The sequence below is a fragment of the Ambystoma mexicanum genome, chromosome 5p (genome assembly GCF_040938575.1).
Source record: "Ambystoma mexicanum isolate Mex_15411 chromosome 5p, UKY_AmexF1_1, whole genome shotgun sequence".
Classification (NCBI taxonomy): Eukaryota; Metazoa; Chordata; class Amphibia; order Caudata; family Ambystomatidae; genus Ambystoma; species Ambystoma mexicanum.
In genome coordinates, this window is record NC_090930.1 from 166,082,677 (window position 1) to 166,107,381 (window position 24,705).

The 24,705-nt window shown below is 45.4% G+C and overlaps 1 protein-coding gene across 1 annotated transcript in view; it reads right to left on the reverse strand.

Annotated features, from left to right (window-relative positions):
* The window catches only part of ZDHHC15 (zinc finger DHHC-type palmitoyltransferase 15), a 304,005-nt gene extending 284,851 nt beyond the window's left edge, over nucleotides 1-19,154 (reverse strand). Inside the window, exon 1 of the mRNA XM_069612582.1 lies at nucleotides 18,936-19,154. Coding sequence (XP_069468683.1) covers nucleotides 18,936-19,077 — 142 coding nt within the window. The 5' untranslated portion in view covers nucleotides 19,078-19,154. The remainder of the gene's footprint in view (nucleotides 1-18,935) is intronic.
* Nucleotides 19,155-24,705: the final 5,551 nt, after the last annotated feature.

Genomic DNA, 24,705 nt, shown 5'->3' on the forward strand with positions numbered 1-24,705 from the left:
TCTTCAGCTCAGTCTTGGTTCTTATTGCTGTTAAGCATCTACGACAGTGCCATCATGGTAGAGTGGTTAGGGAGTTATTAGAAGAATGGGAGTTTTTGTTCCCTACAGGGGGAAGAGTAGGGGATACAAAATAATTTGAAATACAAACAAGAGAAGTGGAAAAACCCAAACAGATGACCAAGATAGGTCTGAGCTACAAAGGGGACATAGTAACAATCCTGAAGGGATAACCCAGTCAAGAAAGTGAAACAACCTTACACTTATTACTCAACAAGTCATCTCTATACACAGGATTATCCTTTATAACAACTTCAATGGAACAGACTTTTATTTCAACATAATCAGTGCTCCAGATAAGATTTTGAAGTGGGAGCATTTTACTCGCTATTTTTTAAAGTTGGGAGTAAAATGATATTTGTGGCACTAAACATGTAAATCCATTTCAAAATGGGAGTATTTTTTTAAGAGTCGAAATATATGTTTTAACTGGAAAACAAATGTTTTTGCAATAATTTCTTTGCACATTAACAGATACCAGTTTATTTCTTCTGATAAGGCCATAATAACAGTAGTTCCTTTCTCTGGTCCTACATGCACCACTGGTCCAAACATATCCATGAAGCTCTTTGGGGGAAAGCCGGGGGACACAGACATATGTGTCTGTTCCCTACTTTCTGTTGGAGGTATTTTTACTCCCTATGTTTGGGGAGTATTTGCCTATTTTTAGGGAGTAAAAGTGGCCAATACACCCTTATCTTTAGGGCTGCTCAGAGTAAACCAAGGAGAATGTCTGTTATAATAAAGGTCCACCATCGTGTCAAAACCTATCCTGTCCCGTCACCTAATCTACAACTAAGGATGTCTCTTCTTGGTCCAGAAGAGGGACTCGCTTCTTTTGGACGGGTGCGATTTCCACAGTATCTTTTCCCCAGATGTTCTCAGACTTCTCTTGGCAGATCAGCATGGTTGGGGACAATGTCTCCCTTTACCTGCCCTTTTTTTAGACTTCTCTTGGCAGTTCAATATGGTTGCGGGAATGTCTCTTTCACCGGCCTTTCTCAGGCTTCTCTTGCTCACAGACCTATGGATCCGCGGAAGGGTCCTTCTCCGATTTCCTTAAAGAATAAACCTATTACCGGCCTCTTTTGGTACTTCCAATATATTTTTTCTCAGACCACTTTCTCCCGGATCTCCTGCTGACAGACCTATGGATCAAAGGAATGGTCCTTCTTTGATCTCCTTAGTTTTATGCTGTATTAGTAACGTCTTTTAATATTTCAATGCGTTTGCTCTTACAGGTGTGGTTTCAGAAGCACACTTTCTTCCTTCAGTATTTAGTCCACCTGGTATACTCCCCTGCCAGGTACTGTGACTAAGATAGCTCTGGAGGCCTCACCCATGGGTTATGTTTTCTTTATCTGGGCCCCAGACGTTAAAATCTGGTCCTCTTCGGTGCTCTCAGCTTTTACAGCACAGTCTTAGGGCACCTGCAACTCCCCTCGCACTTACGTACCTTTTTCACAGTTTGCAGTGATCTTCGGGCACCCGTGACACTTCTAGTTGGCCGTACTGCTTTCTTGACAGTGAGCGTTTCCTTGCGGTGGCTCCGCACTGGAAACTGTCAGCTGGTGTGGCTCCATATGCTTGCCGGGTATGCCAGGAGCTTAATCGTTTGCCTGCTTGGAGCAGTCTCTCCAGTCTGGACCCTCCTTGCTGTAGCGTGCTCCTGCTTTGGTGCCCCGGTTGGCCTTTTCTCCAATTCCACAACCTTGCGGTTCCTCCAGGGAGTGCTCAAAGATAGTTTGAGTCCTTTTAGTTTTATGCATACATCAGGTCCATATTGACTAGGGCGCTTCAATAAGTTCTGCGCAATGCACAAACACTCTGCGCTTTTTCCTCGTCACAGTAAAATTGATGTTACTCCTTTGGACTTAGTTCTTGTTCTTCATCTCAGTTATACAATGTGGTTCACATGGGTACTCATTACTCTTCTTCATCTTGGTATTAAGTAGTGAGTTGTAATATTCTATCCTAAATGCGTACATGAGATATGGGGAACTACATTACCGTTCTCAGAGTAAGAGTGTGTGGGAGTTGGGAAAGTGGGATACCGCATTTTCCCTGGATGGTCATCCCTTGTCCCATAAGGGTTTGCCCTCCTCATGTGGGAGAAGGGACAACATCCAAGGATTCGTCACACTCCCCCAAAAAGAACTAGGCAATCCATTGAAGTCAGCAACTCCAGCCAGTTCCTAGCTGCTTCTTACACAGTAGCAGTTTCGATTCCTATACAGAGTCAAGGAGCAGTACAAAGGTTGTGTCCTTTAAATGCCTTATGCAGCACATCATCCCATTTCTGGCGTAGGCCAACCTCCAAAAGCTGTAACGTGACATAAGTAAGACTGGAAATAGTCCATAGAATGATAGAGTCATCAACATTAGACTAGAATCTGATGCAAGAGAGTCAGTACTCAGAAGTCTTTAAAGAACACAGGTATGGTAAAGAATTATGTACATATGATGAAGCTTCAGTGAAATTCTAATGGAACAAAGTCAGGAACATTCCTACAGCGATTACGGGGTAAGTAAATATAAATTGGAGAGGCTGTTAGCTGAAGGTAGGATTTAGCCCACAGAATCAATCCTTTTTGTGCGTAGCCCCTATGGTTGGGTAGACCCTATTGTTGTAACTAGAAGTCAATAACAGCATAAGAGAATGCATAGAACTGTGGTCTCAAAGGCAATATTTGTCTAGAGACGTTCCATCTTCCAAATACAAGTGAAATATTCAATTTGACAGAAAGAGCAAAAATAGGCGCTTACTTTTACGCATCTTTATTATTTTGCCATGGCGCAATACAAAACCAAAATAATAGTAACAAATAATACCTGAGAAGAAAAATGATGGGTGCTACACAACAGTGGGTTTAGCTAGAAAATGGCTTTTAAAAAGAAGCAAGAGTAAGAGTGTGGACAAAATGTACAGAGGTAGAAAGGGCATTCCAGAGCTCAGGGGCCAGTAGAAAATGAACGAAAAAGTAGACGGCCAATAGGAAAAGGGTAAAAATGAGGGTGACCAGGAGGCTAAGCAGAAATAAAAGAGGAAAGATATGGCACAAGTCCATGAACATATTTAAAAACAATGTATGAAAAGCTTAAATGAAGATGACCAGGCATGGAGAGCCAAGAAAGGGCTGTATGTTGATTCGCTACAGGCCGATTTCATTGAAACTCGGTTTCCCGGGTGCGATGTCACACTGCAGGCAATCGTTTTTTCCTTTGTAGTGCCCCCTTCCATCCAGTTCCCTAATGCAGGGGGATACCCACCGTTCCCTCCCCGCCCCTCCTCCACATGTCCAAACGTGTGTCAGGTGGGGGGACAAACCTTCCACTCCTGTCCCCCCGTAGTCATATTCCCCTGACCCCCCCCATTCCATTCGAATACGGCCTGTCAGGGAACTTATGAACGCGGACAGTTCGCCAAGAAAGATCAGCAAGAAAAGGAGAAATCCGACAACGGGGACGGAGCAGGAATAGTAGACGAATGGTAGAGGTGAAATGAAAAAGAGAGTGCAGAAGGAACATCAACAGGGAGACCCAGAAGGGGCGAGGAGCAGTAATGAAAGTGGGGGAGGAAATATAAAAAGAATAGTCTTAATAGAAGAAAACTAAGAAGAGGATGGATTTTGTGAATGGGGTAGAGTTGGAAACGGCAAGATCAAGCATTTCTAGAGGAAAGTGAGGAATCAAAACAATTACAACCAGAAGGAGCAGCAGAAAGTTAGGAGGCAAATTAATAGGAGGGGGACAATCATGAGGAGACTGGGCAGGAAAGGATCACAGTTTTAGATGGATGGAAAGAGTGGGAGAGCAGGTGGAGCACAAATCGTTATGGAGCCCCTCACCCCTTCATTGGTTGGCTGCCCATCGTGTCAGCCATTAGTTGAGGGGGCATGCCAACAGATCTCAGGCCATTTTGGAGGAGCAAAACCTTGAAAGGAGGCAGCCGTTTGCCTAAACCTTATAAGCCAGGGAAATCCTTTATGGTGATGCCCAAGTAACTGGAGCTCACACAGGCACTCTCCTGGCAACATGAATTTAAATGTATGAAACAATTCTGACTAAAAATGAGAGTATTTTAAACTAAGACAAATGACAGGATTAGAAAAGGTGCAAAACATACAAAGTGACCTATGCAATATTAAATTCTTTTATGCATGTATTAAAACCTCTACAAGTTGTATTGATGTGTAAAATCTCAGCTGCATGAGGCCAACCTCTACAGTTTAGCAGAAGACCAATAAGGTTATCTCCCTTTACTCTGCCTCACAACCACACCCACGTTAGACATCATGCACAATTCCCGAAGCGCTAAAATCCTGGCAAGCCCATCCCACCCTTTTCGGGGGGCCAGTGCAGAGTTCTACATATGCAGCTTTCCAGATCTTGTGGATTAGAACTCCTATGATCAGATATCGCTGTTGTCCAAAACACCTGGTATGCCAAAGGTTACAAAACCCTGCTCCTGGTTCAGCATGTCATGGGTGTCCTGAACACGGATTATCCCCAAAGATGCACACCACACTCCTGCACCAGTCCTTTCCTAGTTGACAATTTGCCATCAACCGGACCCAGGTTTTCCTGTGGGATCTTGGATCTGGTTTTACAGGCCGACAGCAGGAAAGAGACTGCCTTTTTCTTAATTCCTTTCATTCTGCTCTCAGCCAGGGACCGAATTCCCTGGTCCTGCAACAACTACAGTTGGGTCAGAACAACTGAAGTGTTGAAGACAGTCAAACAGGCTTAGAACAATAACTGCAGTGGTTATCCTCTCCCACATTACACTTCTTAATGCTACTGGAAAATGGCATTTAATGACAGCAAGCTAATGCAAACAGTTCACATTTGTATGGCAAACACAGTAGCATGGCTTCCGGCACAGTTATCGCTCTTTTTCTCCGAAACCATTTGTGGACCGGATTTTGGTTCGTATTGTCTTTCTTGTTTTATTCAATGTGGTGTATAATTATTGCCAGATATGTGTGCACTTATATCTCCAATGGAATTTCAATGTATCTAATCTGTGTATGGTGTATCATTGTGTCACCATGTGAACATGTGCTAGGTATTGTAGCCCTGAAGAGGACCTCTGTAGGAGGTCGAAACAAGTGTTGGCAACAAACCAGTAAAAGAATATATACCAAAACTGGAACCGGTCAGACTATACTGCACTGTATATGGAACAAAGATACTAATTTAAGGGTGAGGCGCAAGTGGCCTGGAGTTTGTAGTCAACCAGCAGCAACTGACAAGGTAAGCAAGGTTTAGAATCTCATGTCAACTCCCAACTATTTCCTGAACAGATCTAACACATGATAATGTAACATGCTCTACTAACCTGGCTTCTGTATTCACTGCCAAGCTCAGTCTACTGTAATTAGCGTCTAAATGCCCAAATAAATTTGGTCCGGAAAGGGGGACTAGCCATTACTGCTCCCCATTAAACTGTCCAACCGATCTCATTACCTAAAAGCTCCTAGTCTGCTTCACGTTTGTATGTTAGCCATTTCTAGCTCCTAGGACAACTGTGTTAGCCATATCTCGCATTTGGGCAGATTGTTTTGGTGAGACATGTTTTCTAGCTGTTACTGCATTTACTGTTGTTGTGCACCGATTCAAGGACCTTCTCCCTCTAGCCAGGTGTCCCAAATCTAGGTTTACTGCACTTACTCATGTGTCGCCATTTTGGTGCCAGGTATCCCACATCTAGGGGTTAATTGTTGTGCATCCATTTTAGGACCACCTTCCTCTATTCAGGTATCCCTAAAATGGGTGTTACTGCGGTGACAGTTGTGCCCACATTTTAGGCCCAGGTATCCTGAATCTAGGGGTTACTGCATTTTCTGTTGTGCATTCATTCCAGGCCCTTCTCCCTCTATCCAGATGCACTAACCACTGTTGCCTGAACTCTGGACGTCTTCGTGCACCAATCAGACTCTCAAATCTAACCCTCCGATCTACAGTAGTATCTCAATCACAGCCATCCCACTGACCCCATCCCGCCCACCTCCAGCCACACCCTTAAAAGACTATGGCGATCAGTACACTATCAAGCCAGACACACGCAATACCTAGATCCCCTCCCCCCTCACCTTCCCACACCACCACCGCACCCACCCAGACTCACTCATGCACACCACTCATCACATACAAGACCATCTCTCAAGCACTCCAGAATACACCATAACTGCCATACAACACCTATCCTCACACCCATTACAACACTCACCATGCACACAAACCACCTCTCACCACACACTCCCCTACTCACACACAAGCTCTCAGACCCTCCAGAACACATGCAATCCGCATTCCATCATTCACCCCCTTTACCGAACCCAGTACCGCACACACAGAATCCTTCACATACGCACCCCCTCTCACCACACACTACCCCATTCTCATACACAGAGAGCTCTCAGACATTCCCATTCACACTCCACCCAACATACAACCTCGCACCCTCAGTCCTGAACCCACTTCACAACACACAAACCCTTGTCACCTCCAAGCCATCCACTCGAATCCCGCACACATACCGACCCACCTCCGCCACCACCACTCACTGCACACACTCCAACACGCTGACCAGAGTAGCTTCCTGGGCCTCCTTGAGCACCCACTACATATCCCCTACCAAACTACCATAGCTGGCTCTCCCCCAACCTCCAAACCCTCTTTCCTGCCCTCCCTCACTGAGATTGAGAACTCGGCCACCCACATCCTCTCAGCATCAACCCTCACACTCTCAGGCCAGAAGGGCACTCTGGCGTGCCCAGAAACAACAGATCCATGTGCATGCACCGTTCGCTTCATCCCCGACACATTCCCTCCCTGTCCCCCTCCTACCCTCTCCACCTCCCCAAACAGAAGATCTTCCCCCTCCCAAGGCGCACTACCGGCCAGTGTACAACTCTCAGATTAGAGGAGCTCTCTGGTGCCCCCAAATTTTTTTTTTTTTTTTAAATGTAAAAAAAATAAACAGCCCCTCCAACAGCTCAACCCTTGCGCATTCTTTCGTAAACACACCTTGCACATCGCCCGCCAGACCCCTGTCCCTCGCCCCCTCAGCTACAAACCCAGAGACTTCCAGACATCAGCCTCAGCACATCTCTCATACTAGGGGAGACTCCCCTCAACCCAACGGCCCCTCCTGTCCCCCTCCAAACAGACACCCTCACTCACACACAATCTCGACCTGTAACACTCACCACAACGTTCCCAAAGAATTCCAGGGGGCGTTGTAACAACGTACACCCAAACCCTTCCCAGCACCAACTCCATCTCCCTCAGCCAGCATTGCCCACCTACCTACCGCCATCTCCATCAAACCGACCACCCACAAATGCCCTTCCTCAGCAACGTCCTTCCTCGCTGAGCATGGCGCATCTTGCCCTTTCCCGTACTATCGCCTCTACCCCCTTTCCCGCTGAACCCCCCACCATCTCGTACACTCCCTCAGCACCCAAACGCACAAAACTGAGGTAGACAACGACCCACAACCTCAACATGCCTCACTTGCCCTACACCTCACGATCCACCTTCAACCCATACTACCACGTCCCCCCTACCACCTACCTCCTTGTAGACAGCTTCCCTTCTCTCTCCCCCTAAGCCCCCATCCTCCATCCTTTCCCAGCCCCTGTGCACCATCCCGTAACTATACTGAACCAGACACCTCTTTACTACCCACCACCATGCCTCAACCCTACAAGCCTTTTGCTACCACCCGAACCGAACCATCTCACTGCACTACTGAGTCATAGACCCGCCCTCTCTTCCCAGTCCATAGCCACCTGTGTCCCTCAACGCATCCACTGCAGTCCCCCCCCCGACCTCCTCCGTCCGTCCCATTACACAGCCCTTCCCAGTCGAACTTCTCCCCACCAACACCACCCGTCCAATGACCCAGACCATCCCAGCCCAGCCATGCCCAGACACCCGGGTAAACACCACCCCCCCTACCGCTCACAAAGTCACCTGCTTCCTCCTCAATGCCTGCTCCATAGCCAAGAACAAGTACAGCATCCTTGATAGCCTAAGCCACAGACAACCCCAATCTTAGCTTCATCACCAAAACCAGGTTCTTTGACAACCTAAAGCCTACCGCTCACTAAGCCTTCCCAACCGACTACTCACTCATGACCCACAACATACCTTACAGAGGAGGCGGATGAGCCATCCTGCACAAACCTCACATCTCTATTACCTCCACGGAACACACAAACCAGCACAGCTAACTGAATTCCTCCTAGTCAAACTCTCTCGCACAGGTTCCTACTCGTCTGCAGACCCCCAAGCAATGACAGACACTTCAACAACAGCCTAAGCGATTCACTAGCCGCCATTCTAGTTAACCACCTGGCACTCAACCTACTGGAAGAATTGCACCTGGTTCGACCTCCCCAACAACTCCATAACTCTACCAATGGCCGATAGCCTAGAGGCACTCAACTTCAACCAGCATATCAGAGGACCAATACATACCACAGGCCACCCCCTCAATGCCATTTTCTGCTCTTCCAATGCCATTGCCATGTCCACCCGCCAACCCCTCATCTGGACAGACCACTCTCCCATACCTTTCTCCATCCTCGGACAACCACCACCACTCTCTAACCCCCCACGCCCCAAGCCATCCGCTACCTCTACATCTCAGTTCAAGTGCTGGAATGAAGTCAAGGTAATACCAGACCTGGCCAAGGTGCTGCTAAGCGCCCTCCCATCCCTCCCGACCACAGCTAGACTCTTACCCATAGAGCTCTTTGACTCTATGGTAAACGACTCCCTCCAGGAGAGGAAGGATAGCTCAGGGGCAACACGTTTGTCTTGAAAGCAAGACAATGCAGCACAACACAGGTTTGAATCCCGATCCCATGCTTAGAAACCACTTGTTGGTATTAAGAGCGTTATAAAATAACTATTCAAATAATTCCCCTAAGTCTCTCCAGGTTTGCTCCCTCCCACAACTACCCCCAAATGGTTCACCCCCCTCCTGAAGACTAAAAACCCATAACCGCTCCATTGAGCGCAAATGGCGAGCTTCCATAACGACGCAAAGCAAATCAGTACTAGTCCACCACCACAGAAACAACAAATCAGAAATATGAAAGGCCAAAAAAGCATATTATAATAAAAGGATCCTGACTTGCCGTAGCAGAAGCAAAGAGCTCCGCATGATCATTACTTAATTCTCGAGCCCGCCCTGCACCGCAGCCCCGACTGCCTCCTCACAAATACTCTGCAACTCCCTGTCTAAATTCCTTCACAGAAAAGCCTGAGACAGGACAGCCGCCATCAATGCAAAACTCTCCCTACTGTCCACCGGCTCTACCAGACCTAACCTCCCGCCCCCCATTGAACCCTTCTGTCTACTCTTTTAATCCTATCTCGAGGGAGGAGGTCACAAAACTACTATCCGTTAGCTGACTCTCCGGCTCACCCCTTGACCTTTGTCCCGCCTCTCTCCTCATAGAAATCTTCACCTCCAACTGTGCAGGAGAATTGCCGAAGTCCATTCTCAACGACTCCCTCACCTCTGGCAACTTCCCAGACTCCTTCAAAACTGTGCATGTCAAAACTCTGCTAAAAAAAAAAAAAAAAAAAAAAAAAAAAAAAACACATCCCTCCACTACCAATCAACTACAGGCCAATCTCCTGCCACAACTCATCGGCCGCACTGCTTACGCACAGCTCAATTGTTGCGTGGAATCTAGTAATCTCCTAGACCCCATGCAATGAGGTTTCCATCCGCGCCATGGAACAGAAACCACACCGATCTCTATCTGGGATGACCTCAAAGTGACAGCAGACTTGGAAGGATGCACAGCTCTCATTCTTCTTGACCTCTCTGCAACATATGACACCATCAACCACATAATCCTCCTTGACAGGCTGCTCTCCTTAAGAATACATTATTCAGTTCTCACCTGTAATGCCTCATTCCCCACTAATAGACAGCAAATCACCCATTCCCCCTTTTCTCTCTGCTGCACGCCCATTAATCACTGAAGTACCCCAAGGCGCCTGCCTCTCTCACCTTCTCTTCAACCTTTACCCGACACCTCTCCCCAGGATCAGCCGCTCACACAATCTCACTTGCTAGAACTATGCGGATGACACACAAATCATCCTGAGAATTCCTAAATTGACCACCTACCCTAGCCCTGACCTAGCAGCATGTCTCACAGACATTGACCACTGGATGAAGACTAGACTAACCATCTCCGTCTGAACCCAGGTAAAATAGAGATCATGGTATGCAGAAAATCTGCTCTATTCCCCCCAACCAACTCCCTGGCCATCTTCACTCAGCCTCCCCCCTGCGACCACCACCACTGTCAAAATCATTGGCTGCACAATAGACTCAGACCTAACTGTCTTACCACATCAACAATATATTCAAAACCTGTCATTTCCACCTTCTGCTTCTGAAGCACATCTTCCCTTACCTCACCTATCCGAAGAGACTTGCTGCAATTATGTCCATTGTCATGTCCAGACTTGATTATGCAAACTCCCTCTACCCGGGTGCACCGGCCAAACAGTTAAAGTCCAAAGAGTACAAAACTCAGCTGCCAGACTGCTTATTGCAGTGGGACGAAGGGACCAGATCTCAACGGCTCTCTGCACCCTGCACTGGCTTCCAAATGGACGCAGGGCCACCTTCAAATTCCTATGTATTACCCACTGAGCAGTGCACAAAACAGGCCTCAAATTCCTACAAGAAAAGGTTACGCATTACCGCCCGGCTTGCACTCTTAGGTCAAGCACTGCCCTCCTCCTAGTGGTCCCCACCCCCAATTCGGCCAGGATCGGAGGGTCTGCCTACTCAACCATGGTGGCAACCTTGTGGAACTCACTCCGTCCCCACATTAGACACAGTAAAGACTACATAGCCTTCCAGAAGGCACGCAAAACCTGGCTCTTTGCCTAAAAACTAAAACAAAAAAGGGAATGCAGTGAACCACCCAACCTCCCACCACGACCGACACCCGGCGTGGTACCCTGCTGATAACCGACACTGTCACAGACTGTTGGGCACGATGATATCCAACTCCACTACCTAGAACCTTTGCCAGACTCGAAACCCAAAATCGCAGCTCCACCCACATATCCGAGAATGTATTCACCATCTCATATGCGGGATTCCATGCGCTGAGGGGCCTAAAGCTATCCATTGCCATTACTCAGTGCGACTGTGCTAGACTCGTAACCCAAGCACCAGTAACACTCATGAGCTTGATCAAGGCTATGCAATCAGTCCAAGAAGGCACTTGCCTGTTAATTCTACACACCTGGAAAGCCAACTAGAGCAGAACTAGATAACGGGGGGCTATCTAGCAGTTAATCTTCTAATCACACCTATCAGTGAATGTCTATAGCAGAACTACCCACCGGTAGTCTATCTAGCAGAACTAGTAACCCAAGCACTAACAGCACTTATAAACTTGATCATTGTCCTGCAAATATGCACTGTGAATCCAGGAAATGCCCTTGCTTGCTAATCCTACACATATGGAAATCCCTGAGGAGAACGTATACAAGGAATGTTCTAGCACTTAGTTGGGATTAGCAAGAAACTATCTGAGAATGTCCTATCAGGGATTCTATTTAGCAAAACTGCAGACCAAGGACCTTACTAGCACCTGTACAATAACCAACATGAGTTTTGGGCCAGATCTGCCTGTCACTGCCCGTCACCACCCCCCAGTCTTCGCCAAAACAATCCGCCCCATCAAGAAACAGGGAGATACCACGCCCTTGACAGGCACTGGAAGCTGATCACCACTCTGCTAACCCTTGCCTCTGCACCAACAAACAATAGAATGCAGCGACACCGCTCAAATAATTTGGCCTGGCTGCACACATACCTAAACATGTCCATGTTCGTCTCAACAGTCTTTAGAACGCAGCTGTACCCCTCGAAATCAGCCTAGCTGCACACAACTTCATTCTCAAGCACCAGCGCCGCCAGAATGCAGATAACAGCCCATTACGCTTGCTGCACACATTCTACTAATCTTACACAGCTAGTGCACCACACCTAGCACTAGTATGCAGCTACACACCACCTATTGCACACATACCGAGTGCAGCCAAGCACACCGTACTACACTACTCTCTCTACAGACCTGGATTGCGGTCCCCGGGAGCATTCGACCCACAGCGCTTTGGAATCATAACAATGGTAAGGGGTTCTATACAAATGCCAAATAACAAATGAATAAGGTTTTCAAATATGTGACTGAAGGAGAAACAAAAACAATTAGACACCTGCTGTTGCTCTTTTCTCGGCATCAGGCATACGAGCCAATGCTTACTGTATTGCAAACGTTAAATTGGCTAATACATCTCAAATGCCTAGAGCAAAAATGATTATGCAGACAAAAACGGGGTTCAATAGAATTATAAGTGTGGGGACTATGCACACCTGCCCAAGATTTGAAGTATAACTTCAAGGCACTTACATTATACTCTAGCTTGAAGCCCCTTTGCTAACCTAAGCCTCGTCCCCCAACTGCGCTGGGAGAATAGGAGAGGATGCATCCCCCCAGGTGTGAGAGAAGTCCAATAAGCCCCTCTTTGCGAGACATGCAGCTTGTGCCATGTTTCGTGCGCCTCCCTCTACTGTAGTCTAGCCTGTGCCACACGACCAACTCAGGGGTTAAATCCTAAAAATAAAAGTTGTGGGACTCGTCAACAAACGCAATGGGATGTGACATCACCAGAAATTAGCATATCAAAGTGAAATACGATCATTTCAATAAATTGGCTTTGCATAACCACCCAAATTGCACAGGACGAATGGCATTTGCCTTTCATAAAATCAACACTCACAAAACCAGAAGCGGATATTTTCTTCTGATAGTGTTTTGAAACGTTAAAAGGTGTGCATGTTTTAAACTCCAAGAACCAATACAAATGTTTTCCCTGGTATTTGCAGTACCGAAATGGGACATTTCACCTTTAGTTTGTTATTTTTCATCAGGTGATATAGTGCAGTGGTGAAGTGTCCGGTCCTGCAAACCTGACGACTGCCTTTCGATCATTGAGGTCGGCGTTAATTCATAAATTCAAAGAGGACATTCAATGTTTCTCATTTTAGCTGGGGGGGACTGAGTCCACCCTGTGAAAAAGTGGGTGGACTCCGTCCCCCCGCGTGTACCCTCCACTTGAGCCCTGGACCAACTCCAACAATCCCAATGCACGCCGCCTGCACCCCATTACTCTTTAAACAACCTGCCCTTAGTCATCCCTCCCCCTCCCATCGATTGGGATGCGCCCATTCCCAGCTGTCCCTAGGGGATGCGGACCACAGGGCATTGAAATACACATTTTTCCAACTGAAGCAGCAAACGGGAGTCAGCCGCATTCAGCCAATCAGAAGGGCACAGCAAACTCGGAAGAATAAATGGCCTTTCCATGCCAACGAGTTTCCTGTAACATGTGCCGTCTGCTGGGCATGCCAATCATGAACAGTTCCCTTTGGGGCATGACCAACACTCGAATGACTCAACTGGATAAAGTGTAGACATTATAGAAACAAAATGTCTCGGTACAATCAATTCTCTTCATCGCAGGCCCCACTTCATTTAGAGCAGGGCACATTAGAGCCAATGCAATGGCAGAGAAATTGACTGCACTTTGAAGGAAAAACAAAGAGAAGTGTATACTGAGAATCAATCGATTCTTGGAAGCCCTTCAGACTTAAAAAAGTAATTGAAGTGATAATCAATAGTAGTATTGAGCGTGACAGTTAACCATCAACCGGAAGTTATAGATGTGCAAGGACAGAAACTGTAACAATTAAGGGGAAGGTATGACACGAACTACAGCCAAACCAGCTACATCATTCGGAACATAAGAGCAAAAGACATTTAACAGATCCTGCAAATCATATCGGTAGGTCAGCCGATCATTACAAAGGCCAACAGCATAAGGAAGAGACGTATTCTTCAGCTCTCATGAACTTCAACGGCACCTCGCTTCAAATGACACCCGCCTTATCACTCATGCTCATCAAAAAAAATTAAAATCAGAACCCATTGAAAGGAGAACCTCACTACCCCCACTGAGGTAACCTCCATATCTCCTACTAAGGAACCGCTTTGCTGGCATGACACTACACGCCTCCTGGTATTTAAAAAGGCATGGTGTTTTTCAGGGTACTGACTCTACATTTAAAGAGCAAAAGGGTGATTTTGAGGATAGGGCGTTTTATTTAATTGTTTTGTGTTTTTTTTTTTTTTTTTTTTTTTAAAGGAGTTGACAAATACTACCCCACATTTCTAAAATGACTGAAAAAAGGACATGGTACTCCTTAAAAGGTCATGATGAAGTGCCTGGCTCTTGAATTCTAGACAGATACTGCTCATGCACACAATCCTATATTATTCCCGAATGCCTTATCCCATCTCTTGTACAGCGCTCCACCGCTTTAAAGCTAGATAGGTTTGTGCTTCATAAAATATCAGTTTAGGGCCTAGGATAATCCGGATCAAGAAAGAAGCTTGAAAAATCTTTGCAGAGCCCGTCTCTCCAAAACATCTCTTAGGGGCTTTCGAGCAGCCTTGTGGATTTCTGCCAGTTCTTTTTTTTAAATATAAAACTCCCCATCCGTCTCGTGCACTAGAGACGGAGTTTAACACTGATGGTATGAGCCTCCCAATCAGAGAGGTTGGAGGCCCAATAAAGGCTGGGCTCACTTCCTTCTTAGTGGTCACTGAATTAACCAGCCTCCTCTCAAACTATTTGCTGATTTTATCATTCTGACCCCAGTCACAGAGTGTATGCCAGGGGTCAAAATATCGAGTTATAAGCTACTAGACAGCCATAAAAAGTAACTTGCCATCTCAATTCTGCCCATACACACATCATACTATTTCTTTCTCACCAATAATAAATCATTACTAGCCAATACCTAGTAGAGATTGCAAATGTTTCCACCTGGCTTATGCCATTTAATAAAGAGGTCAGGCCTGCAAAATGAAGCTCCCTGCCTAAAGCACACAGGGCCCTTCCTGCATCCTGGGTGGAAGTCTGGAAGCCATTTGGAGCACCGTGACTTGCTCCCAGAGGGTCATGTGACTGAATGGATGTTCGTTTTTTAAGTTTACATTGTTGGTCACATCCTGTTTACTTCCCACAAGATCCTGTGCACCATCTGAGGGTCCTGCGTGCAAAACGAAGATCCTTACGCCCACAGCACCGAGAACCCAGAAGGCATCTTGGCTGTAAGTCTGGAGCACCGTCACTGGCTCCCAGAGGGTCTTGTGGCACACTGTCTACCTGTCCGATTTCTCCACTGGGCGTCTGCAGGCAAGGAGCAAAAGCAGCAAATGGTAAGTCACAGTTTAGGCCCAGCAGGGCTGGAAACTGCCTAGGGCTAGATAGAACCCCTACTCAATCCAGGATCTTGCAGAGTTAATACTTTGCCTGACTCTTGCTTACAAGCATAGGGATCCTTTCACCCACTGACTAAACATTCACTGCAGAGCTACCGTTACCTCATAGGATTAAGGGAAATTCTGGTTTGGGGCCAGTTAGTCTTGTGGTTACCAATAGCCCCATTCTTGCCCAACTCTACCAGCTTCTTCTCAGCCAACCATTCGACCCTCCCGCTCACTCACCAACCCTCTCTTTCCCAGGTGACACCTTATCTTCACTGGCCTATTTCTTCTACCCTGCACCATGCACCTTGACTTTGTCCCATTCCTCCTTGTACTCACCATCATACTTTCCTTCTCTTGTAGTCTACAGCCTCTGCCTCATTCTACCCGTCCCCAATGCACTCCTTCCCACCTTCACTCACACCCCTCCAAATACAATTCTCCACTTCTCCAACCTCAATTATCCCCCTAGCCTTCAACATCACATGCTCCTTTCTGGGATGCATAATCCCCCCTGCAGGAAGTCTTCCTACATTACTGACCACTTCGACTTATCACCCTCACCTTTCACCACTTTTTCAACCCTCCATAAGCCCACCACCTGTCCCCAATAATTCTTCTACTCTCGGCTACTACTCCCCACCTTTACTGTTGAATTACCACCCACAATTTGCACCGCCAACCCATCTTGTGCTCCGTTTCTCCCCATTATTCAAAAGGTCCTTGAGTGGGTGGTCTTCTACCAGCTCACTAAATTCCTTGAGGATAATGACCTTGGAGATCCACTTCAATATGGCTTCCGTGGTTTACACTGCACCTGTGACTGCACTCATGCACGTCACCAACATTCTCCCTGATGCTCACCATTTCAAACTCTTCCATACTAATCCTTTTGGACCTGTATGCCACTTTTGACACTGTTGCTACTCTCACCTCCTTACTCTCCAGGAGCTTGGGTTTCTCAAATGTGGAGTGCCTCCTAACTGGAAAAATCGATCATTTAAAATCTCCTGGAAGTTGCAAACGTCTGACCCACCCCTCTTCCAGTCAGCATCCCCTAACGATAAGTCCTTGGGCCTCCACTCTTCACTTTATATCTGTGCCCTATGAAGACATTTCATCCATTGTCTTTCAGCATCACCTCTTTGCTGATGACACTAAAATCTTTTCCTCCTTTGTCTCACTGCAAATCGTCACTGGATGGCTTTCCACTTCCTTATGCATAACTCATCAAAAAAGGTAATCTTTCTCCCAACTTCCAATGCCATCCCTTCTCTCCCATACATCCTTCCTGCTCCCTCACCCAAGGCGCACCACCTTCGGTTTCTCTTTGATAGCACCTTACAACAAATCACTACCACTCCTGCTCACATAAAGCTAAGGAAACTTTGTCCATTTCTTAATAACCACTCTACAAAAACTTTAAACTGCTCTACTCCTCCTTCCTTCCTCTAGGCAAAGACCTCAACTTTGATAACCAAAGTCTCTACAGACTACCGAGAGCCTCCTCCACCTAGCCACAATATGCTGGGTGTCTCTCCATGCAAAACTGCTCCCTATTCAAGTTCCTTCTCCTGATCTGTAAAGCGATCAATGGTCTTCAGTACCTGTCTGATTGTATTTGTTCACTCACCATCTCGTTCCCTCTGCATTCAACCCCACTGTCCAATGCCTACCCTTTTCCCCGACTAGCCCTACTCCAGCGGAACCTGCTGCCCACCATAATCTAAGCCAGCACAACTGTGTGTCTCTTCACAAGGTCGTCTTAAAATGCACTTACTTCCTAAAGAGGGAGCTCCCCCATCACTCCCTCCAGTGCCGCTTATTCATGTATTTTTGGTTATTTATGTAGTATTTCTCGTTATCTTGAATCACTTTCCCTCTTAAATCAATGTTCACTTTGTATACTCTCGCTCAACTTTTGTTTGCATCTTTGTGCCTTTTAGGCGAAAGCCTTTGTCATCTGTAAATGGAAGCCATTTCCATTGGAAATTGATATCCCTGCCCTTCAAATAAACAAATAATTTTTAAATAATAAAGGAATCACGTGTGCCCTTTGGAAGCTAGTCACAGTTAATGTCTGATAATTCGCATTTCTGTTCCCTCTTCTTTAGAGTGTGCTCGCTTAGCTCTTCGTGGCGCAGAGAATAATATTCAAGTGGTTCATGCACTAGACTTCAAGAACAAGGGGAAAAGCTAGCGCACAGTAGGCACCAATCAAGAACCTTAGAACCAAAAACACCCTGTCAGTTATCGACTGAAGTTCAAGCATTAAATACACGGGTGCAGGTTCCTATGAGCACACGGTCTCTGGTTATGGGTGCAAACAAATCACCTTCCTTTTTAAACAGATCTGTTAAAATTAAGTTTTCTACTTATAACTGGTATCAAAGTGCACAGACCAAGTAATGCCATGGAGGGGGACCCATCTAGTGATATAGCCGGATCAAAATCCCTGATCCAAAACTGACTGTTTGCACTAGCATAATATGCTCACTGTAACCAAGGGCAAAGTACCTTTCTGTAACCAAGACACTTTCTTGCAACAGCTCCTCGATGCCCTTGGGCTGCTAGTGCGCTCTACAAATTTAACAAACAAACGAACTAAATAAACACATTTTTCATTCCTTCTTATGCGCTGCATTCTGAAAGAGCTGCTGGCATCTACTAACAAAATGTTAATCTAAAGCAGCTATCAATACATACATCATAGAAACCCAACTCCCCCCACTCTGCCAATGATATAGCGCTCATATCCAGAACATGAAACTGTTCACATCTGTATTCTGTAAATGGACAACTTAAGTCACAAGTTTCAATACAGGAACACCTTGCTAGTCTAAAGCAAAAAAACTGTTTAAGAGCTCCTCGGTGTTATACCTTTAAGCACAATTCAGCAATTACGTCACTGCTGTTCAGGAAGTTACTGAAAAGAGAACTTTTCATGGACATTCCAAAATGCCCAACTGTTTGACATATCTAGAGCTTTGTTCATTAACTACATAACTCTTCGGTGCCATATTCACTACCTTGGTAATTATTTGTTTGTACATAAAACCCCACGAGGATAGACAATGCAAAATATCCTTAGTTAATCTCTGAAAACGTTCTGCTGCCTATGTATTAGAGCATGGCATTTACTCTATTAAATCCCAATTAAATGAAGAGCTTAAAATAATTCATATTTAATGCTTCATGTTAGCAGCATTATAATGGAGGTCATCGGACATTAAAATGCAGGTCCAACTTTTCATTGGAATGAAAGAAAAACGCGAGGAGACAGAACGAAAAATGGTCATGTTTTGATTAAAAGCTGTCTTTATTCTATAAATGAGTCTTCTTGTATGTTGTCTGGAGAGGCAAATGTTGCAGAGCCCTGCCTTGTAGCTAGGTGTGCAAGGGAAACAACAGACACTGCAAAGTGCATCCCACTTCCTGCTCCTGAACCCCGCAGGCAGCAACAGACGCCAAGTGAACACTTACCGATGCACAGCTCAAAGACGTAGGCGTAGTAGGACCAGAGTACCACCAGCGTGATAATGAGCACGGGGATCCAGGAGAGCACACGCTGGCAGCACCGCAGCCCCCTGGACAGAGCCATCTTCCAGCCCAGCTGCATCCTCATCGATCCTCCCTCCTCCCGATCGGCTGCCCGGGCCTGCTCAGGGAGGAAGCGCAGGAGGGCGGCGCAGCTTCGGTATTCTGTTAGCCACTCCTGCCAGGGTGATGTGCATGGACCAATGAGATAGACTGTAAATATTAAAACCACACCCCGAAGGCGTCGTGTGGCCGAGATGAATGTTACGGCCATCTTTGAATAAAATATTTTCCGAATCAGTACAGTGTAAATAGAGGAAAATGATAAAACGCCGGTTTTTAAAAAATCAAAACAAGAATATTTTACATGTTCCCCTGTTCAAGTTAAAAACACTTTTGATTTTTAATATCAGTTCGATTCTGTATACTGCACTAATACTAATCCTACAAATATTGAACTCTCGTAAGTTGATTACACGACTAGAATGATGTCAGATGCTACAAAAAGAATCGTACACAAAGATTTATCTGTATTTCCTGATTTTAAAATCTGAATTAAACGCACGTATTTTCTATACTAAGATGGCTGCCGTGCATATTTGCATTGCTGTCAGTTGTCCATTTGTATGTAAACATTAGCGTGATCTTGCATCAACCCTCAGTGACGTTCAGTATCGTGCGTGCTGCTTTACTAGTAAACTCGGCAAGGAAAAGGCAAGCAAGAAACAGGTTTTAGTTGAATTACTGAATGGGTCCTTAAAATGCCGTAAAACTGAAAGCAACAATGGTTGACTGTTAATAACCCGACTACTTACCATATTTTCCAACATTCTGGGACCAAAAAGATGTAGGTTTTTTCAAGTTTAAATAATAATTAGCATAACGATGACATCATAGGAAAATTCAACACATGGCCTTTGACCAGGGGCGGCTGGTGAATTCTTTAACTGGGGGGGCGTAAATGTATGCGCGTAATATGAGAGTGACCGTTCAATGTAGTCTAACCAAATCATGTTTGCTTTACCCTTGATGTACTCTAACTGGGCATCATAGACAAAGCAAAGTTAAGTGTTATTCATAGCTCTCAACCATTTGCCTCACAAAGGCGGGTGAAATCACCCGATTTTATTTTTGGCGGGTGAGACGCCCATTAGAATGAATGGGAGTGCAGGAGGCTTGGCGGGTGAGTCAGCCCTTTGCAAGGCGGGTGACACCCGCCAAAAGCGGGTGAGTTGAGAGCTATGTGTTATTACATGGGTATACTGGCCTATATTCCATGCCCCACTGTGGCAGGCCACTGTCTTTGACCTAATGTCATCACATGAAATGATATCCACTGACATATGCATACATGCCAACCCTCCCGATTTAGGTGGGAGACTCCAATTTTTAAGTGAACAATATTGCTATTTTTCATGGTCTCCCACCTAAAATAACTGTAGTCCCAATGCATTCCTATGGGGAAATATGCGTCTCCCGAGTTCCCTGCGGAAATCTCCCTCCCAGGTGCATCTGAATGTTGGCATGTATGCATATGGCTCTGAACAGATCACAGGAAAGGGCTATCTGGCATGGTCTAACCTAAATCCTCGGACTGATCGTGACATGCAATATATTACCAAATGAATGACGTGTGAGAACTCTGGCTAGTTTTCAATGCATATTAATGACATTTCATGGTGCACTCTCAGCCTAAGGAACGAGTAAGAAGCAGTAAGAATGCTCTTCCCATTTGAGATACTCATCAGTTCTGAGCAATTTCAAGAAGGTACTAAAAACCGTCCTTTTTAATTAGTACTTCCCTCTGCTACTCCTCTCTTTGTCCCATCAGTGCTCTCTGGACAGCTTCTGCTTGTTTTTTGTCATGTCCGTCTATGTCTGCGCCCTCACACCCATCGGTCTATGGCTGCGCATTACAAATGTAATAAAGTAAAGTAAAGAACCAATTTGGTACTGCAGAGGCATGTGCGCTCCACAAGGGCTCCTAACCTAGCACCTGCTTCATATTTGGGTTATTCAGATTTTGATGAACAATGGAATGAATAAACTTGCACATATAAGGATCTCACAGAGCCGCAAGCCACTATCCTAGTTACCCACTGCCCTGAGAGCAGCTGAGCAGTATTTATTTAGGCACTACACACGCGGAGAGACAGAGACCAGAGTTCATGGATGTGAACTTCACAAATGTATTGGTGGGGCTCAGAAAATGACATGGAATCACTAAAAGAGTGGCAGGACAATCCATGCTTTATGAGCTGCCAGCAAATCTGCTCCAGCTAATCCACTTCGTATGAATGCAGTCTTTACTCACAGATGCAACGCCATGTTTCAAGTTTTGGGCCAGCCTCTCATTTTTTGGCCTTCTCTCTAACTCCAACACCCCCTTACGACGCTTCCTGGCCTCAGGGTGATCCACACATTTGGAAATAACAAATATTTCTTTGTATAATGCATATGTTCCAAAACAGAAATCATTCTCACTGTTCACAAGCCATCTTTTTAAGCTTTTCCAATGTGACACAATCGCCTAGAAACCCATGAGTGAGTTTTTTTGTAATATTAAATAATACAAACTGAATCAGCTTCTATGGACTCCCAGCTAAGGCATAGTGATATTAAATGATTGATCAGGATCCCACACGATGCTTAGATTGTGAAGCCGTGATTTGATCCTAGTCTGCAATTTTGGCACTTAGCTACATATCTATCCAGCTCTAGTTTGTGCTGATAAGTGTTCATTTTTCACTTCCTAGGGCTAAAATTGCATTTGTCTTTTTAGAGATGAATTTGAAAATTACAGAAATCACAAAATTAACCAACCTGACAATATATATCATTACAGAAACATTTTGAGCAAAAGGAGTATGATTTTAGCTTCTGTTTCTCTATCAGTGAATGGAAGGCACCAGGCATGCCAGACATCTATGTATTGAGGCCTGGGAATGTGTGGGTTTGGGTCTGAGAATGTGGAGATTTGGGCCTGGGAATGTGGGGCTTTAGTCCTGGAAGAGGTTGGAAAGACTGCTCAGGGAGCACTTCCTACTACGGCCTCAAGCCTGTGGTGGTGCTCTGTCTATAGTAGTACCTATCATCATCCTCGTTCTTTGAAAGCATCACCTTTCCTTGTTTCTGAATGTCCCCCGCGCCCCTCTAAAACCAATGCGTCGATAATATTCATTACACCACCCTTACACTTGAAAATGCAAATGCCACCACATAGTGTACAAGAGTCTTTTTCCTTTCTTATAAACAGTCTGGTTTTAGGAAAAGGCATCCATGCTTCCTTTCTGTGATTCATTTAATTGGAAAATAGCTTTTGTGCTGGTCCTCCCTGGCCTGCTCTCTCCTGTCCTAGTAGAGGGAGATTTCGGCACAAGATACAATAGGGGAACAAAAGAAAGGTGCAACGTAGATTTTATAACACTCCTAGTTCCCTTAAATAAGGCACATAGAGCTATTAGTTTGTGTACTGTGTATCCACTTTCTTTAGTGCATGGCATTTTGCATTCCTGTATATTTTAGTTTTCCACAAAATAAAGGTCGAACTATAAGAAGCTGAAAGCAATATGATGCAAGCCTGAAAGCCAGGACTGGCTAATTATTTCATGCCTCATGTGAGACAACCAGAGTCGTCTTTTAGTTAATGTTTCATATTGGCATGCATCTTGCTATGCGGGATGTGAATAAAATGTACAAACCTGCAAAAAAGGTGAACATGTTGTTTTCTTGGCAACTAAGCCATGTGCCATGAAATGATCATGGACCCATCTCAGAGAGTAGTGACTTCACATAGAGATGGGCTATTGTCTTGTTTCACAGGTGTCTATGGCAGCTTGCAACAAAGGAGATGCCAAATGGGCTGCGCTGCCTGTGGAGACCTATAAGGAAGTCAGTGCCTTTACTTTTTCTTTTCAAGAACTTGATCAGTGACTACCTGCCGTGAAAAAAATAGTAATCCTTAATTAGAAAGTCACAGGTAGACCTCAGTCATTTACAGTGTAAAAAACACCCATGTCCACAGCAGCGTCCCTGAAAACATGGAGATTGTACTGAATGCCAGCACAGTGGCTTGAAGGCTGTTTGCCCCAATCGCTTAAGTCCCAAAGTATTTATCATTGATGGGGTTAGAGGAGTGGGCGCTAGGACCCCAACCGGCCCATAAAGCTGGAGGTTTCCCAATAGCACTTTAAGATGTGGCAGCAGCACCCATGAGATGGATGGGGATGCAGATTAATACTCTAGCATGAAATCAATAATGACAACTCAATGGTTTGGCAAAAGGAGCCAGTTTAATGACAAGTACAAAAAACAGGGCGTTCAATGAATATCAGCAATCGCTCTGTCTTCCTTCTCGCTTCAACTCCAATGAACTTCATAAAAACCACATCTTTTATACAAAAAACTCGTCATCACTGACGTGTAACGCTTAAAATGTTGCATGCGATTCTATTGGTTATAGGAAGGCAACTTTACTATAGGTACTATATCTGTATACGATAGTGGAGTGAAAGGATTGGATAACTAGTGTCAGGTGGGGCATCTAAGCCCTTCCTTCAGAATTGCTATTGTGGACGTCACTATAAGTACGACGTCCCATTGGTTCTACAAACTATAGGATCCTAGATTACTTGGTCCATTGTGATTGGGTTGGCACCACGTCCCCTTGTACTTTTCCACTGGCTTAGCAGCATGCAGAACGGTCGGCCAGGTGCGGGGTGCTCGCCCGCTCTCCCATCCTCCCACCAACCAGTACCACCATCCATCACCACCCCAATGCCCATGTGTCAATTAGTTTCTTGTTGGTAGGCCTCAAGCTGCCTCTCTGCCTAGGAAAGTTCAGATATCTGTGCATGGCACAAGGCTGCGTGTAGGTGTGAAGGCCCCAACTCTTCTTGCTTTGCAGGTCACGTGTTTCAGGCACCATGAAATCGTCTCCGTCTCCATGCAATTTGTGTATTTGATTTTAGCTTTCTGCCCACCAAATGACTTCTGTTGCTTATCTTGACTCCTTTGAACAGGATACTCTGCTCTTGGCGTCATAAATTGTATCTCCTATTTGTCTGTGTTAGCTGAGATGACCTTGGCTTCTTTGCACGTGTTTCATGCATCTGAGTTTCATTTCTGTCCTTAGCTTTCAATTCCCATGTTGAGGGGCTCCTTTCCTGTAGCCTCTAGTAACTTGCGGTTGATTCTGCTCTTGTGCACAGTGGAAATATACGTTATATAAAGTGCTGCCTTTGGGGTAGATATGTATAGGTGGCGCTTGCCGCAATCTATCTCTCTACTAAGCATAGCAAGCTGCACGATTTCCTCAGCTTTCTGGCGGTTCCAAGCATATGTACACGTGTAAACTGGTTGCATATCTTCATCGCTCTTATGGCATAAGCTTTTTACTAGATAGCACTCATTTCGTATCTTCATCGCTCTTATGGCATAAGCTTTTTACTAGATAGCACTCATTTCGCTTCAAACTCGGGATGTCGCTTATCAATGGTGTTTCGTCTCTTTTCGTCATTCACAGGTCGTCATTTTCTTTATCTGTGAGTCAGTCCGGGTTGTTGTGACATCACCATTCGTCTTCCTTTAGGACTTTCTTGGCTTCTTCAGGCATTGTTTTTTGGCAGTTGTCCGTCTGTCTCACATGTAGATACGATTTCCTCAATGGGTACCTTACCGTCCAAGGTTTCTTAAGTGCAGGTACTTCAATAGATGC